The sequence below is a fragment of the Callithrix jacchus genome, chromosome 10, assembly GCF_049354715.1.
Source record: "Callithrix jacchus isolate 240 chromosome 10, calJac240_pri, whole genome shotgun sequence".
Classification (NCBI taxonomy): domain Eukaryota; kingdom Metazoa; phylum Chordata; class Mammalia; order Primates; family Cebidae; genus Callithrix; species Callithrix jacchus.
In genome coordinates this window covers 112455816-112473551 of record NC_133511.1, presented here as the reverse complement: position 1 = coordinate 112473551, position 17736 = coordinate 112455816, and the positions used below count along the sequence as shown (strand labels likewise).

General features: G+C 55.2%; 1 protein-coding gene across 10 annotated transcripts; it reads right to left on the bottom strand.

Annotated features, from left to right (window-relative positions):
* Positions 1–1629: 1629 nt before the first annotated feature.
* SLC39A13 (solute carrier family 39 member 13) lies at positions 1630–10792 on the bottom strand. Of its 10 annotated transcripts, none has more exons than XM_035262624.3 (10): positions 10474–10792; positions 7632–7940; positions 6027–6140; positions 5619–5737; positions 4545–4652; positions 4369–4458; positions 3595–3645; positions 3195–3327; positions 2948–3047; positions 1630–2809 (listed from the first exon to the last, which is right to left on the bottom strand). In XM_035262624.3, the coding sequence occupies exons 2-10, from the start codon at positions 7930–7932 to the stop codon at positions 2734–2736; spliced, it is 1092 nt and encodes a 363-aa protein (XP_035118515.2). In that variant the 5' UTR covers positions 7933–7940; positions 10474–10792; the 3' UTR covers positions 1630–2733. The 10 variants fall into 10 exon arrangements, with proteins under 10 accessions (XP_035118515.2, XP_078197120.1, XP_078197121.1 ...); XM_078340994.1 differs by having other exon boundaries at positions 1630–1802; XM_078340995.1 differs by having other exon boundaries at positions 3199–3327.
* Positions 10793–17736: the final 6944 nt, after the last annotated feature.

Genomic DNA, 17736 nt, shown 5'->3' with positions numbered 1-17736 from the left:
AGTCACCACCCTCACCTGCTTTGGCTTCCTCAGCTCTAAAATGGGGCCTCCGGCCTCTCCCAGTGGGCTGTGATGCTCGCACACAGCTAGCAGCCCCGAGCACCTGTGGAGGTGAGGGGGTGGCTGGTGGGGACAGCCATGGTTCATTCCTTGGATCTGAGGCCAGGAGTCATTGGGTCCTTGAGACACACTTACCTTATGGGCTGTGTTACAGCTAGGCAAAGCAAATACTATGTCCTTTTAAAATGTCTTGCTGATAGAAATACAGAAAGCCAAAGCACTTCCAGCTAAGGATGTCTCTGGGGTTTCACACCCACCTCCGGTCCATGACACTGCCCAGACTGCAGATTCTGGCCAGTGGGCTATTGACGGTGGTCCTGGCTAGCCTGGGAGGAAAGCGGACTGGACACCTGCACCCACATTCTGACAGCACTCGGGAAGCAGCGTCCAGCACCTGGTGTTCTTAGACTCCATACATTCAGAAGAGAGGGTGTGTAGTTTTGAATAAGGGTCCCATATTCTCTTATCTTCTTTTCTTTCTTATTTTTATTTTTTTAAAGACGGGGTTTCACCATGTTGGTCAGGCTGGTCTTGGACTCTCACCCTCAGGTGATCCGCCCACCTTGGCCTCCAAAGTGCTTGGATTACAGGCATGAGCCACCATGCCCGGCCTTTTCTTTCTTATTTATTTTTCCAAGACAGAGTCTTGCTCTGTCACCCAGGCTGGAGTGCAATGGCACAATCTTGTCTCGTTGCAACCTCCGCCTCCCAGGTTCAAGCAATTCTCCTGCCTCAGCCTCCTGAGTAGCTGGGATTGCAGGCACCAACCACTGTGTTTGGCTAATTTTTGTATGTTTAATAGAGACGGGGTTTCACTATGTTGGCCAGGCTGGTCTTGAACTCCTAACATTGTGATCTGCCCAACTTGGCCTCCCAAAGTTCTGGGATTATAGGCGTGAGCCTGGCCTTTCTTTTTTACATGAATGAGAGCTTAATTTCACTGAGGCAAAACCTGAGGAGATGACTTTGTGGCCGGAGCGCCCTTCCCTGATTACATTTTCAGTTGGGGGGGGCAGGCAGGGAAAACACCCCGCTTGCAGGTCTAGAAAATAAGGAGAGCATCTTGACCGGGCGCAGTGGCTCACACCTATAATCCCAGCACTTTGGGAAGCTGAAGTGGGTGGATCACAAGATCAGGAGTTTGAGACCAGCCTGGCCAATATGGTGAAACCCACTTTACTAAAAATACAAAAACATTAGCTGGGTGTGGTGGCACATGCTTCTAATCCCAGCTACTCAGGAGGATGTGCAGGAAAATTGCTTGTACCCAGGAGGCGAAGGTTGCAGTGAGCTGAGATTGCACCACTACACTCGAGCCTGGGTGACAGCGAGACTGTCTCAAAAAATAAAAATAAGGACAGCATCCTGGAGTTGGTGGTGATGAGGGGCTAAAATGGCATAGGGCAGGATCCTATAGGTCCTCAGTCATTATTGGAGCAAAAAGTTAACAAGCCAGGAAGACATGCTGCAGGGGTGACAGTTCAGAGACAAGGGCCTGGCTGTGGCAGTGAGGAAGGCCCTGCCTGGCCATGGAAGGCCGTGCAGAACTGAGGCAGAACCCACACAATAAATGTGTAGATATATTTATTTGTATCTTATCTATAGAACAAATATTTACAGATACAAATGGAATCACAGCAAAGTTGCTATAAAGCCATCCAGACCTCTTGATGGCCACTTCTGAAAACATCCACGGTCAAGGGCAGGGCCAGGCCTGGCTGTGGAGTGGGCCAGCTGAGTACCTGGGCGTCGGCCAAGGGAAATGGCTGGGGATTATGGCTTCAGCACTCTCCCAGAGCACATTCCTAAACGCTGACAATGCGCAGAGCCCTCACTGCCCCCACCAACCCCAACCCCAGTGGAGAAGGAAAGGGGCCCGAGCTGGGGAGGGCAGCCCAGTCTCACTCTGTGCCTGCTCCAAGAGTCCCTGGCCCCTGTGCTGGCAGGAGTGTCCCTGAGCTGGACCGGGAGGCCTATCTGGCCTGGGGCTGCTCCCTGCCTGGCAGTCTGCTGTTTGGCAGCTGGAGGTGGCAAGAGCTGCTGGTGCTGCCAGGGCTCATTCTTTGTCGGGAATGAGCTCCCAGGGCGGGCAGCCCTGAGGAAAGGGTCTTAGGAAGCGGCTTCCAGCCCACTACTAGGAGCTGGGGACTGTCAGTGCTGAGTGGGGCTGGGGGTATAGGAGCACCTGCCTCTCCTTTCTTTGGCTTAGAGGTGGGAAAGGAAGGGCCAGGAAAGGGGAACAAAGCTGCCCCAGCCTTGGCCCCTAGGTACCTGGCTGCATGTGCAGAGGGGCAGCGGAAGGCAGGCCAGGTCTGGAGTTCCCTGCACCCAGGGATCCTGGGGCTGCTCTTGCTCCTGGGGTCCTGACAGGGTGAGGACCCTCACTGCTCACTCCGGGAAGTGCAAGATGACAGGGTGGCAAGGAGAGGTGACCACAGCATGGCTGGGAACGGGCGCTACACTGGGCCCAGGCCCGGCACAGGGATCACAGTGTTGGTCTCACACACGCCTCTGGCCACACGTGCACACCACACATCCACGAACACCTCCCTCCTGTCTGGTGGGAGGCTCATTCTCTCTCACAGGCACTCGCCCTCTCTGCCTCTCACATATGCGGTCACAGAGTTAATCTGAGCGTCTTATTGCTGCAGGGGGCAGGGGCGTCAGGGATGGTTAATCCACGAAGAGCGAAAATAGCACCATCACCATGATGCCCGCGCAGAGCAGAAGCAGCTGCTGCAGGGAGCGCCTGTAGGGAGGGAATGGGGCTCACGCATGGAGGCATGGAGAGGGGGAGGGGGCAGTGGGCAGTGGCCAGGAGTCCCTCCCTCCTGGGCCCCTAAGGGCCCTGTGAGTGGCAGTCCTCTTCCTCCAAGAGGTCACTCACCACGGATCCTCTTCCTCCAAGAGGTCAGGCAGCACATTCACCAAGGCAATGTAGAGAAAGCCACCAGAGGTGAAGGGCAGGACCCAGGCCGCCGTCTCCTCTGCAGCAGAGAACACCCAGCTGGGCACCCGGGGCACCACATGTGCTCCCCACCTCCCAGGCCTGGGGACCAGCAGTTAGGCAGCCACACTCTGGGTGGTGCAACTCTGCTGACGCCATCTGCTACCACCACCCACCATGCCCGTACCTACTCCCTTGGGGGACTGGGTACAGATGGCGAAGCCGGCGCCCAGCAAGCCCCCCAGTGCCGTCGAGAGTTGCAGCTTGGCTGCGCTCCATCGGTCAAAGCCAGCCCGGAGCAGGATGGCAAAGTCGCCCACCTGAAGGGAGGTCTGGATGTTCATCCTGCACCCCAGCGGGGCCCAATGCCCTGAGTGCTCAGGCATTATACACACTGAGCTCCCTGCCCTTCCCCAGCCTGCCCCTGGGATCCCCAGCCCGAGTATGGCAGAGATGGCCATACTCAGCCCATACAGCCCAGCCCCAGCGTAACATGCCAGGCAGGCCCATCCCACCACCCTCCCGAGCTCCACACGCACACTGACCATGGGGGCCTGGCCCCTGGAGGACGCCTTGCAAGTGCTCACCTCGTGGGGGATCTCATGCAGAAGGATGGCCATGGTCGTCAGGAGCCCAATCTGCAGGGAGGGGAGCCATGGCTGCAGGGTCTGTGCTGAGGGCTGGGCACCCCACTCGCCCACTCATTCCACAGAGTTTTACTCTGCTCTGAGCTGGCTCTGGGTGGGCACTGTGTTGGCCACTGGAAATATAGCAGTGACTAAAGGGGACAAGGAACCTGCCCTAATGAAACCAGTAGTCTAGAGGGAGAGACAGGACACTCACACTCACAGGCGCTGGGAAGGGAAGGATGGACAGTGTGCCGGGGGAGCAGGCCCAGGGACCGAATTGAGATGAGGAGGTCAGCAAATTTAGATGAGGAGGAGTCCATGTAAGTTGAGGCCCAAAGGATGAGTCATCAGCCGCTCAAAGTGTGGGTGGGAGAACATTCCAGGCAGGGGGAACAGTGTGAGGTGGGAAAGAGCTTGGCCAGCTGCAGAGCAGGCTGTCTTGGGCCAGAGACCAGAGGCCAGAGGGAGGAAGAAGCATCTAGGAGCAGGCAGGGGCCATGCCTAGCAGCTTGATAGAGGCACCCAACAAGAAGTGCTGGGAACAGGAACAGACCAGGGGCTCAGGATCAAAGAACAGCAGCATCCAGGACAGCAGCAGGGAGGACGGGACGAGGGCCTTAGATGAGAGTGCTAGCAATGGAGGGGCAAGAAGCAAAGACTCCAGACACAGGCAGAGTCCACATGGGTGCCACCAGAATTGCCAGAGCCCCACTAGCCCCAAGCCCAACTCACCTTCTTGCTCACAAGGAAGCTGGCAGCCACAGCCAGCCCATGGGTGAAGTTGTCGATGGTGTTGGCCAGCAGGTTGAGGTAGCCGCTGACCTGGGAGGGAGGGAAGGCAGGAGGCAGGGCTGAGCGGGGCTGCCACTCAGGGCTGCAGCTTCAGGGGCCCTGAGCAGGCCACTCACTTTGATGCTCCGGACCACGGCACCGAGGCCGGGCTCTGCAGCTGGCTGGGCCAGACAGTGGCCTCCATTGAGTGTGACAGCAGCAGCAGTGGGGTCTTTGCTGGGGGCCTAGGGCCAGGAGAAGGAGGGAGAGGTGATGTTAGATGCCCGCCACTCAGCCAGGGCAGACAGAAGGGAGAGAGAGATGGAGAAAGAGAGACAGGGGGCCAGGCACAGTAGCTCATGCCTATAATCCCAGCACTTTGGGAGGCTGAGGCAGGTGAATTATGAGGTCAGGAGTTTGAGACCAGCCTGGCCAACATGGTGAAACCCTCTCTCTACTAAAAATACAAAAGAGTATCTGGGCGTAGTGGTGGGTGCCTGTAATTCCAGCTACTCAGGGGGCTGAGGCAGGAGAATCGCTTGAACCTGGGAGGTGGAGGTTGCACTGAGCTGAGATCACACCACTGCACTCCAGCCCTAGCAACAGAGTGAGACTCTGTCTCAAAATAATAATAATAATAATAATAATAATAATAATAATAATTGGGAGGCTGAGGCAGGTGGATTATAAGGTCAAGAGATTGAGACCATCCTGGCCAACATGGTGAAACCCCGCCTATACTAAAAATACAAAAATTAGCTGGGCACACTTGCCCATGCCTGTAGTCCCAGCTACCAGGAGGCTGAGGCAGAAGAATTGCTTGAACCTGGGAGGCGGAGGTTGCAGTGAGCTGAGATCGTGCCACTGCACTCCAGCCTGGTGACAGAACAAGACTCTGTCTCAAAAAAAAAAGGGGGGGAGAGAGCCCCTCTTTTTTCTAGCTAGAATTCTCTGCTACTCCATTAGCCAGGTATCCCCAAACTCAATAAACCCTCCTCAACTGCTGTCACCATCAGGCTACCAGAACAAGCCACATCAGGGGCTAATGCTGTCACTCCCAAAGAAGGTGGCCCAGCCTCCTGTAGCTCCCAGGAGAGGGCCAGAAGACCCTGGGACTTCTCAGGGCTCAACTCAGACCCTGGGCCTTCAGGCCCCAGGCACCACCACAGCACAGAGACTGACATAACCAGGCCCAGGGGTGTGGGGCTTACCTGGCTGGTCCCCTCCTCCTTGCTGTCCAGGAACATCTCCAATGCCAGGAAGGTCAGGATGCCAGCAATGACCCACAACCCCAGCTGCTGCTGCTGCTGCAGGCTCTGCCCCTCACCACCTGCAGGGGGCAGCAATGCCAGGCCAGGCCAAGCCAGGGCCATAGGAGGGGGCCCTTTGTAATGGGATCTCGTCCAGGGCACCAGGGCAGTGACAAGAGTGGGTCCAGCAGCTGAGGCACAGGACTCCCACTGGGGCCAGGGCCCTGAGACTAGGATGATGACCCCCCCCCCCACTCCCAGGCAAGTTCCTGTTAGATGCCCAGAATCCCTCTCCTGGCCATCCCTGGGCGTGGGCACCAGGCCCCCACTCCTGCCGCCGTCTTGCCCCTGGCCTGTGGCCTCACTCACCAGGGCCAGTGCTGCATGTGTAGGCCCAGGCTTCAGGCAGCAGGTGCAGAAACACATTGCCCAAGAGTCCCCCCAGGGCGAAGCTGAGCAGCTGCTTCAGGCGCCAGGCCCCAGCTACAAGGCAGAGACGTGGGGTCTGGGGGACCAACCCGGAACTCCGGGCTTAACCTCCATCCCACCCCACTCACTGGGCTCCTTCTGGGCCTGCAGAAGGCTGGATACGGGTGGCTACTCTTCCTGGGTCCCCACCTCACAGCAGAAATACCACACCCTGCCATATACCCATCAGGATACCACCACGTCATGGTGAAGAGCTGACACGCCCCAGCTCCCAACCCACCAGCTTGTGACCTTGGAGACTCAGTTTCTCCATCTGTAAGTTGAATCTTATGGGAATTATTATTTTGTATTGTTTTGTTTTGAGACAGTCTCGCTCTGTTGTCCAGGTTGGAATGCAGTGGTGTAATCTTGGCTCACTGCAACCTCTGTTTCCCAGGTTCGAGGGATTCTCCTGCCTCGGCCTCCTGAGTATCTGGGATTACAGGTGCATGCCACCACACCTGGCTAATTTTTATATTTTTGGTAGAGACTGGGTTTCACCATGTTGGCCAGAATGGTCTCGAACTCCTGACCTCAGGTGATCCACCCACCTTGGCCTCCAAAAGTGTTGCGATTACAAGTGTGAGCCACCGCACCTGGCCTCTTATGGGAATTAAATGACAAAATATATAGCAAGTACTCATTAAGTGGGAATTTCTCTCAGCTGCTGTCACTCTCAGAAAAGTGGCAGAGATTTGGGGACTTGGAGCATCCAGAGTTGGAACTCACCTGCCTGAAAGCCACGTCCAACCCTTTGGTTTGATAGAGAAACTGAGGCCTTGAGGACAGAGGCAGCTGGATTTGGGGTGGGATCCCAGGGGAAACTGCTGTTTCCTGGCTGAGTGACCTGGGGCTGTACCTGTGCTTCTCCACTTGTAAAACGGAACTAATAATCCACATGCTCCGCACACCAACCTCACAGGGCTGCTCTGAGGGGTTAGCACAGGCCCGACTGTGGTCCCTGGGAGGGCTCTGTTCACAGCAGTGGTGCCAGCCCTCAGCTCAGTGCCTGGCACAGAGCTGCTGGGTCACTATCTGGTAAGTGAATGGTTCCTGAGCCTGGCAGGTGGCACAAGCCTCTGGGGTGCTTGTTTCTAACAGATTCACAGGGCCCTGGTCCAACCCTCTTGGGTAGGGGTTAGGCACATGATGCAGCTCTCGTGAGCTCTCCTGGGTGTTTAGTTACATGTTATTTGTAAACAGGCAGTACCTGCACATGGTATGAAAGGGTAGTAGGGGCAAAGCTCCTACCCATGGCCACACCCCTGTCTCCTGGAGCCCCTCCCCAGGTAGAGGCAGGCCCTGCTCCCAGGTGCTTGTAGCTCCTGGGGAAGGCTGAGCCAGCCACCTCTGGCTAGATAACTCCTGGCAAGACCAAGGGAAGAAGTTCTCTTCTATCCTCTCCCTCTGTCACAGACACTCTGTGACCCGGGGTCTCCTCAGAAAAGCAGCAGAGTGCTTTCCACACCACTGGCCAACCCTGGGTGCCATTGGAGGGTCACTTACCTTCTGAGCACAGCATGGTCCCCATCTCCAGGGGAATGACGAGCAACGGGAAGACCCCACTGAGCCCCACCATGAGGGAACCCAGGAGGGAGCAGATCCACGTGTCCAGCCGCTCTCCGCTCAGCAGGGCCCCCCAGGACTCGCTTTCCTTGTTGTCCAGGCGACAGGCTGTTGCAGTCCCCCGGCTCTGGAGGGCTGATTGGGAACCCCCAGCCCTTCCCAGGAGTTCCACCGCAAGGGCGGTGAGGAAGAGGAGCCTTGGGCCCGCCATGCCACAGCCAGGGCAGAGACATCCAGGCATGCCACGTACTGAAAAACACAAAGGCCACCTACGTGAGCTGCCAGCCTTGGCCACACACCTGCTTAGGAAATGTGGCACCTCCCTCCTCCCCGCAAGGGACCCTGGCATCCACCCTCCGGCTGTCCTTGCCAGGGCGTCTGAGCTGGGTGCACAGTAGTGGGGCCCTGCGCCTCCACGCCCCACTCCCAAGCACCACACATTTTTTCCTTCTGAGCAGCTCCAGACTGTGTCAGCACCTCCGCCTGAGGCTAAACTTTCCCTAATGACAGGGTGAGGCGCTGGCTGGCCCTCCTCAGCCACCGGTGGCCCAACCCAGCTGGGTGTCTGGCTGCCAGGGAAGGCTCTGCAGCAGGCGACACCCCAGGGACTGAGGCGCCCAGTCTAAGGAAGGGGATGGGGAGGATTCAGAGAGACACATATGGGGAAACTGAGCAGCTGAACCAGGGAAAGACCAGGAAACCAATGTCCCTGGGGCACCGAGGGAAGAGGAGGTGGGGCTGATGAGAAAGGAGACTTTAGCAAGGGATGCCTCTCGGATGCAGAGCTCAGGCTTTAGAGCCCCAGTAGTGAACTCTGCGCTGCACTTTCAGCTGTCTGACTCTGGGCAAATCCCTGCAGCCCCCTCTCTGAGCCTCAGTGCCCTCCTGTACAGGACAGGAATCAGTATCACATCCCTCAGCTGTGAGGATGAGATGAGCCTGAAAGCGCAGGTGGATGTACCCAGCATGAGGAGGCCCTGCCTGTGCCAGGGGAGGCCTCTGGAGCTCCCTGCAGCAGGAATGCGCCCAGCCGGCCGATCACAGGATGTGGACCTGAGTCAACCGAGCGAGAAGTTCCACCTGGAAACTCGGGCACGAGGTTTAAATGCGGTCTGCCCCGCCTCAGGCTGGCTGTGACCTTGAGCTACTGAGATCCCTGCCTCAGTTTCCTCATCTCCTAATGGAGATGGGAGGGGAAGAAAGCGGCTGCCTCTGGGTGGTGGCAGAGATACCCATGTCTAGGACCTCCAGGCCGTAATTATTCAGGGACCCTGATGAAGGCAGCGGGCTCCACTGAGGACCACAGGCAAGACTGGGCCAGGTCGAGGCGGTCATGCAGAGTTGAAGGGACCACAGGCTAGGGAGAGGGAATACACGGAGAGTCTGAGGGGAAAGGGAACGAAGAGAGGGGAAGGAGAGAGTTGACAGAGCCAGAGAGAGGCGGGTGGGACGCGGAGAGGGCAGCGAGGGAGGGATGGGGCGCGGAGCGCGGGGCGACGGGGGAGACCGGGGAGAGGAGGCCGAGGAGGGCAAGCCTGACTCCTGGGCCCTGGGAGCCAGCCCAGGTCTGATGAGGACCAGTCGGGTGGGGGGAAGGATCGGCCGGGTCCGTCCCGCCCGGGGCGCGAGCCCCGAGGGTCCGGCGGGCACTCACCGTGCGGCGACGGCGGCGGCGGCGCTCCTGGCGGCCCCGGCCATCCAGCTGCGGTGCCGCGCCCCGCCCCGGCTGTGCCCCGCCCGGCCGCCTGGCCGCCCGGCCCCCGGCCCGGAGCCGCCCCCGGCGCGCGGCCACGTCACACGGGGCCTGTCCGGAACCCGAGGCGCCGCATGCCGCGGGGCCGGGGGGAGTGGCGGCAGAGGGCGCTTCCGCCTCGCGGCGCTGGGGGACCGTCGCAGAGCGCGCACTTCCGTTTGGGCCGGGCGGCGGGCCGGCGGGGAGGGCCGGGCGGAAGTGGGAGCGCCGCAAGCACCGCGCTCAGCCAGGCTGGGCAAGGGTGGAGGCGGCGGCTCTGCGGAGGCCGCGGTCCGCCGGGCTGCGGGGCTTGTGGGTCTGGCCGCCGTTTCCCCTCCAGAGCCGCAGTCCGCTCGTTGCCGCACGGGGGCGCGCCGGGCCGCCAAACCGCTATGCCCAGGTCGGGAGGACTGCTGTTCGCTCCTGCTCTGAGTCAGCCTGGCCTGGCTCCTCCATGAACATGGGAAAGGGGAAGTGCCTGCCGCAGGGAGGGGCCTGGCCCCGGGAACCTCAGAAGAGGGAATTTTATTCTTACTCATCGAATTATTTTTATGCTTTGGTATTTCACTGGGAACCTCAGGCCACTGTCTCCAGGGCTTGTAACCCTTTGGAGTCCAATGCATGGTGGCTGGACCCTGCTGATGGGAACTGCAAACCTGGGGGGCCAGGGTTCTGTGCTGGCCTCACCTGGAGGAAGCTAGACCTGACCTCTTTGGTTAGACTAGGGCAGTAAACACTGTTTGGCAGTTCTTATCATAACCGCAATTTACTGAGCGCAACTATGTGCTATTCACTCTACTCATATTATCTTACTGAATCCTTATATTATCCCATTGTGGTGGGTACTGTTAGCCCAGGGTCACGTAGTGGCACAGATGGCAGAGCCAGGATTCAAACCTGGATGTCCTGAAGCCAGAGTGCGTGTGATACCACTTTTCACATCTAGGTCCTGAACATCCTGAACAGCAGTGGCTTGGTGTTTCCACTTCGTATTCTTCTTTGGAAATCAACCAGTATAGAAGATTCAGGACAGGACATGTGGGTACTCACTTGGGCAGAGATTGCGACGAGTACGGGTCTCTAAGTCTCTGACCCTCAGCAGTCTCCCAGGGCAGCTCCATCCATTTGCTCTGTCACTTTCCCCTCTGCTGGGGCTCAAAGGGCACAGTCTGCTCTCAGGGCTGCCTCTAGTGCCTGTCCCACCTCATGTTGCAGTGTCTGCAGTCCTTAGACCGCCAGCTCCCCCCGATGGCCCAGCTTGTCTTTTGAAGTTTTCTGTCCATCTCACCCCACTGGGCCCATACAACTGCTAGGACGTTCTGTTCCCTCCCTGAGTTCCAAAATGGAATCCCTGGGTTGGTTTCTTGGCAAGGAACCTGTATGCAAAGCACTCCATCTTATGCAAAGCACTTCACAATATGCAAATGATTTCACAATAGCACAGTTCGCATTCCTGCCTCTGGGGGCTGAGGGCCTCTGGCCACCTAACAAGGGGATGGGCAAGACCCAGCCAGAAATGTTGCTTACTGCCAATGCACTACCCTTTCCTCCCACCTGGCCTGGAATTCCCACTGGATTCCTAAGGCTCAGTGGCTCACACCTGTAATCCCAGCACTTTGGGAGGCCTAGGAGGGAGGATCTCTTGAGCCCAAGAGCTCCGGACCAGCCTGGGTAACAAACCAAGAACCCGACTCTACAAACAATTTTAAAATTAGCCAGGTGTGCTGGTGTGCACCTGTAGCCCCAGCTACTCAGGAGGCTGAGGTGGAAGGATTGCTTGAGCCCAGGAGGTCAAGGCTGCAGTGAGCACTGATTGTGCCACTGTACTCCAGCCTGGGTGACAGAGTGAGACCCTGTCTCAAAAATAAAGAAAAAATACGAATTACAAATTAATAAAGCACTAAATTAGATCTTCAGGGGCTTTTAGGTATATGAGTGAAAAAAGTGAGATACAGAGATATTTTATATCCACTTTTTTAAAGAGGCTATTTAAAAATAATGACAAAAAGAAACCTGTATATGTATATGTGATTAAAGGTATCAGTATATATCAGTCTATGTAAAATGAATACATAAAAAATATACATAACACATTAAAGTGATATTATGGTTTCCATGGTGGGAGGAACTAATGTGAATAGAGAAGGAAAAAATGTTGAAGGAAAACAACACATTAAAAGATGCATATGATCAGGTGCAGTGGCTCACGCCTGTAATCCCAGCACTTTGGGAGGCTGAGGTCTGCGGATCACCTGAGGTTGGGAGTTTGGGAGTTTGGGACCAGCCTGACCAACATGGTAAAACCCCATCTCTACTAAAAATACAAAATTAGCCAGATGTGGTGGTGCCTGTCTGTAATCCCAGCTACTCAAGAGGCTGAGATAGGAGATTCGCTTGAATCCGGGAGGCGGAGGTTGTGGTGAACTGAGATTGCGCCACTGCACTACAGCCTGTTGACAGAACGAGACACCATCTTAAAATAAATAAATAAATAAATAAATAGGTGGGTGCTGTGGCTCACGCTTGTAATCCCAGCACTTTGGGAGGCTGAGGTCAGGAGTTCTAGACCAGCCTGGCCAAGATGGTGAAATCACATCTCTACTAAAGATACAAAAAATTAGGCGGGCGTGATGGTGGGCACCTGTAAACACAGCTACTCTGGAGGCTGAAACAGGGAAATCACTTGAATCACCCGGGAGGCAGAGGTTGCAGTGAGCCAAGATTATGCCACTACACTCCAGCCTGAGCAACAGAGAGAGACTCTGTCTCTAAATAAATAAATGAAAATAAAAGATGTATATGATCACATGTATGCAATTGTGTAAAATTGCATAGATACATCAAATCTCATCTTAGAAATATGAAAATCTCACTATATAAACTCCCTATCTTTCTTTCTCTCTCTCTCTCTCTCTCTCTCTCTCTTTCTTTTTTGAGACAGGGTCTCACTCTGTTGCCCAGACTGAAGTGCAGTGTCATGATCTCGGCTCACTGCAACCTGTGCCTCCCAGGCTCAAGTTAACTCTCTGGCCTCAGCCTCCTGAGTAGCTGAGATTACAGGCACATGCCACTACCGCCTGGCTAATTTTTGTATTTTTCATAGAGATAGGGTTTCACCATGTTGGCCAGGCTGGTCTTGAACTCCTGACCTCAAGTGATCCACCAGTCTTGGCCTCTTAAATTCTGGGATTACAGGCGTGAGCCAGATTACAGGCGTGGCTTCTTTCTTTCTTTTTTTAAAATTAGAGATAGGGTCTCGCTTTGTTGCCCAGGCTGGTCTCAAGCTCCCGGGCTCACATGATCCTCTCGCCCCAGCTTTCCAAGAAGCTGGAACTACAGGTGAACACCACCACATCTGACTCTTACTTTTATTTTTTTGATAAAGCGTTTTCTGACATATATATGTATACCTAGACAATATTCCATTTTAGTTGGCTTTTTAAAATTAAAAAAAAAGGCTGTTTTAAAGTTTTACATTATTTAGTGAATTTTACAATTATTTTCCTGTAGGTTCTGAATAATTATTACCAAGTTTACTACTAGGTGTTTTATATTTTTGTGGAGAGAGAGAGAGATATATATACATATACACATACATACACGTTTTGAGACAGTCTCGCTCTGTTGCCCAGGCTGGAATGTAGCACAATCTCTGCTGACCACAACCTCAGCCTTCTGGACTCAAGTGATCCTCCCACTTCAGCCTCCCAAGTAGCTGGGGCCACAGCCACATGCCACCATGCCCAGCTAATTTTTTTGGCATTTTTTGTAGAGATGGGGTTTTGCCATGTTGCCCAGACTGGTCTAGAACTCCTGGGCTCCCAACGTGTTAGGAATACAGGCATGGGCTACTGTGCCCAGCCTAGAGGTTTTTTTTTTTTTTTTTTTTTGAGACAGAGTCTTGCGCTGTTGCCTAGGGTGGAGTACAGTGGCACAATCTCAGTTCACTGCAACCTCCGACTCCCGGGTTCAAGTGATTCTTCTGCCTCAGCTTCCCCAGTAGCTGGGACTACAGGCACCTGCCACCACACCTGGCTAATTTTTGTATTTTTAGTAGAGATAGGGTATTACCATCTAGGCCAGGTTGGTCTCAAACTCCTGACTTTTTGATCTACCTGCCTAAGCCTCTAAAGTGCTGGGATTACAGGCCTGAGCCATGCCTGGCCGCCTAGAGTCTTTTATGTGGATAACCGTATCATCTCCTAATAACAAAAGTATTAGAAAGAGGGAAGGAACATTGTTATTTGTGAAGATATGGCTTGCCTGGTTTTGAACTTCATGAGAAAGGTGAGGACAGCTGTCCTTTGGTGCCCTGGTTGGGGGTGGGGGAGTTGGTTCCAAGACCCCTTGAGGATACCAAAGTCCACGGATGCTCAATCCCTGATATAAAATGTGTGGTATGAAATATTTGCATATCTAGCCTACCACATCCTCCCATAGACTTTAAATCACCTCTAGATTGCAAAAAACAATGTAAATGCTATGTTGTTACATGGTATTGTTTAGGGAATGACAAGAAGAAAGTCCGTACGTTTTTCTACGGACTCAACCATCCATTTTTTCCCCAAATATTTTCCCCAAGGTTGGTTGAATCCATGGATGGTGAACCCAGGGATACAGAGGGCCGCCTGTATGCCTCTTCTTGGACTGACTTTTTCTACTCAATACCATGGTGCAAAGATTCTTTCATGATGTCGGTGAACCTATGAGTCATCTGCTTCTGCAGAATGATGTTCACCATGCGAATGTGTCTACTGTAATTAATTCATTCTCTAATTAATGGGCCCTGGGATATTATTTTAGGATTTTTTTGCTATCAGGGACAACGCAGCTGTGAATATTCTTGTCCCTGTCTCTTGGAGCACATGCCTGAGAGTTTATCTTGATTTGCTGCCTGGGGGGATGAGTGAGTGACAGCCTCTGTACCTCCGCTTCATGAGATAAGGCCAGATTGCTCTCCCTGGGGGGCTATTTTGGGCTGCACCCTGACTAGCCACAAGCAGGAGGGCCTGCTGCTCCCCTCCAGGCCAGCCCTGGCTGTCAGGACAGTTGCCTTCTGCCCTTCAGAGGCATAAATAGCCTCTCATTGTGGTCTGAATTTGCATCGCCCTCATCAGCAGTGAGGCTGAGCCTCCCTGGATGGTATTTGAGCAAATTCTCGCGTGTGTTATCTATTTTTCTATTGGATTGCTTGATTTTCTTTTTCCTTGGTTTGCAAGAGTTTCTTACGTATTTTTGAGGCTGTTCCCCGCTGCACTCCGCAGACATGGCTAGTTGTGGCTTGTTTTTCACTTTCTCCACGGTGTCGCTTCTCTCTTCCCCCGCACACCTGTGCCAGGGAGGCCATTTGGCATTGCTAATGTGGGAGGAGGTCGTGTGTCCCTCGGAGCCCTGCTGAAACTGACCCCGCCACTTCTCTTGTCCCTGGGGCCTTAAGGGACCCCTCTCCTCTTTCGTCTCAGCTCCCCTCCCACTTTTGGCTAGGGCAACTTAGTTTGGGAAGCCCCTACTGGGGTGGGGGCGAGCGTCCCGGGGCAGCTCGAGCCTCAGAGCAATGGTGTCCCCCCACCTCGGTTATTTATCACTTCCGGCTGCCCACCTGGGGGACCAGGCCCCTTCTCCGCTCGACTGGGCCGTAGCGGGGCAGCTCGGGAGCTCCCCTGGGGGCGGGCGGCGCGGGGGAGGGGCCCTCCGAGGGCGGGGCCGGGGGCCGGGCCTGCGGCGGGGCCTGGGGTAGGGGGCGGAAGCTGCCCGAGCAGATAAGGGCCTGCGGTGAGATAGTGCTGGACGCCGCCTCCGCCCCCGGGCTCTCCAGAGCGCCCCCGCACCCTGGAGACCTCCCTCCTGCTTCCCGGGCTGGGCATCCCGGGAGGAGACCCCAGGGAGCGGGGGGGATGGGGCTGCAGCCTGCCCACTCAGCCTCAGTGATGAGCCGCAGCAGGGCTCCACGCCTCAGTTATCTCAGCTGGAAAATGCGGGTAGGAGCCCGGTTTTCCCCACAGGGCTGTTGCGGATGGACCAAGTGCAGGCTTGTGACGGCCTCTGTGGGTTGGGCGAGTTTTGAACAGCGGGTCCCCTGAGCGTCGCATCGCTTCATTCATCCCCATTGCATAGATGGGAAAGTGGGGAGTTTCACCCAAAGCCCCAGAGCCAGCATGCAAAAAGCAAGTGGGAGGGAGCTGGAACGCTTTCCACCGCCCCGCCCTGGGGACAGATTTTGGTTTGGTGGAGCCTGAAGCTTAAAACCATTGGTGGGCGGGGGGGGGGGGGGGGGAGGCACTCGATAAGGAAAAGATTACAAAATCACAAGTACAGAATTGCTGAGAGGCCGGGCACGGTGGCTCACGCCTGTAATCGCAGCACTTTGGGAGGCCGAGGCGGTGGATCATGAAATCAAGGATCGAGACCAACCTGGCCAACATGGTGAAACTCCCTCTCTACTAAAAATACACAAATTATCTGGGCGTGGTGGCGCGCGCCTGTAGTCCCACCTACTCTAGAGGCCGAGGCAGGAGAATCGCTTGAACGCCGGCCACGGAGCTTGCAGTGAGCTGAGACTGCATCACTGCACTCCAGCCTGGGGATAGAGCCAGACTGTCTAAAAAAACAAAACAGGCTGGGCACGCTGGCTCACACCTGTAATCCCAGCACTTTGGGAGGACTAGGCGGGCAGATCACGGAGTCAGAAGATCAAAACCATCCCGGCCACCCTGTCTCTACTAAAATACAAAAAAATTAGCCACACGTGGTGGCCTGCGCCAGTAATCCCAGCCACTCAGGTGGGTGAGGCAGGGGAAATCACTTGAACCCTGGCGGTGGAGGATGCCATGGGCTGAGGTCGTGCCACCACACTACAGCCTGGGCAACAGGGCAAGACTCTACCTCAAAAACAACAACAACAACAACAAAATCAAAAACAAAAACAAAAACAAAATTGCTGAGGCCCCTCCCAGGGCCTTGGAAGGACCTGAGCCAGTGAGGAAGCTCAAGTGCAGCTTTCTTAGCATCCCAGCCCCAGCCCCAGCCCCAACCCTACCCTGCAGGCCCCCTGGAAGGGGTGATAACCCTCACCCAAGAAAGTCAGACACCAACAAGGTCAGAGAGCTGAGTGAGCCAAGGCAATATGGCAAGGAAGTGCACCTGGTCTCCAACCCCTTGCATGCCCAGGCAGTGTCCCTCAGCCCAACCAAGAGCAAGGGCAGTCAGGTGTTTGGGGACTGCAGCCACAGCCAGGCAAGGCCAAGCCCTCCAGTCCCATCCAGTCACGGTCCAACTTGCCACCCAGGGCACCGACCCTGCAGGCAAGGAAGGTACAGAAGAACTCCTAGGAGGAAAGGAAGGAGGGCCTCTCAGGTGTATGTAAGGGCACAGGACTTGGTGGTAGGCAGGACCGGGTTTCAAGCCCCTGCAAGACTGTGTGTCCTTGGGACATCTCCTTTCCCTGGGTTTCCTCATCTGTAAAATGGGAGTAATAATCGTACCTACTGGACAGAGTTGGTGCGTGAAAGAGGGCTGGGCCATGGCTGTTGGAAACACATTTCCCTCCTGTGAGATCTCCAGGACAGGAGAGGCATTTTCTCCCATTTTCATGAGGTCACTTACCCAGAGGGTGGTCTCTCCATTGCAGAGCTGGAATTTAAATGCGGGAATGTCTGGTGCGGATGCACTGAGCTTTCACCACCAGGAATGCTGCCTCTTTGGGCCTGTCTCAGTGGAATTAACCACCATTAGGTGTTCATGCCAAGGGGAGCCTGGCTCATCCCCTTTCTGGATTTTACCATCTCTGTGCTCCCATGGGCACCTGACGCTGGAAGTTTTTCTTTCTTTCTTTCTTTCTCTTTCTTTCTTTCTTCTTTCTCTCTTTCTCTCTCTCTTTCTCTCTTTCTTTCAAGAAGAGTCTCGCTCTGTTGCCCAGGCTGGAGTGCAATGGCGCGATATCGGCTCACCCCAACCTCTGCCTCCCAGTTCAAGCAATTTGCCTGCCTCAGCCTCCTGAGTAGCTGGGATTACATGCATGCACCACCACACCTGGCTAATTTTGTATTTTTAGTAGAGATGGGGTTTCTCTATGTTGGTCAGGCTGGTCTCGAACGCCTGACCTCCAGTGATCTGCCTGCCTTGGCCTCCCAAAGAGCTGGGATTACAGGTGTGAGCTACAGTGCCCCGCCAAGGCTGGATTTTTTTCAACTCTGAAATCCTCCAGCCTGGACCAGAAGAAGCAGGAGAACTGAGACTAGCGATAGGGTAGAGGAGCTGGGAAGAGGCTGTGGCTGTGGGCCTGGGGGCAGCAGTGAGACCTGAAAAGGCTTGAAG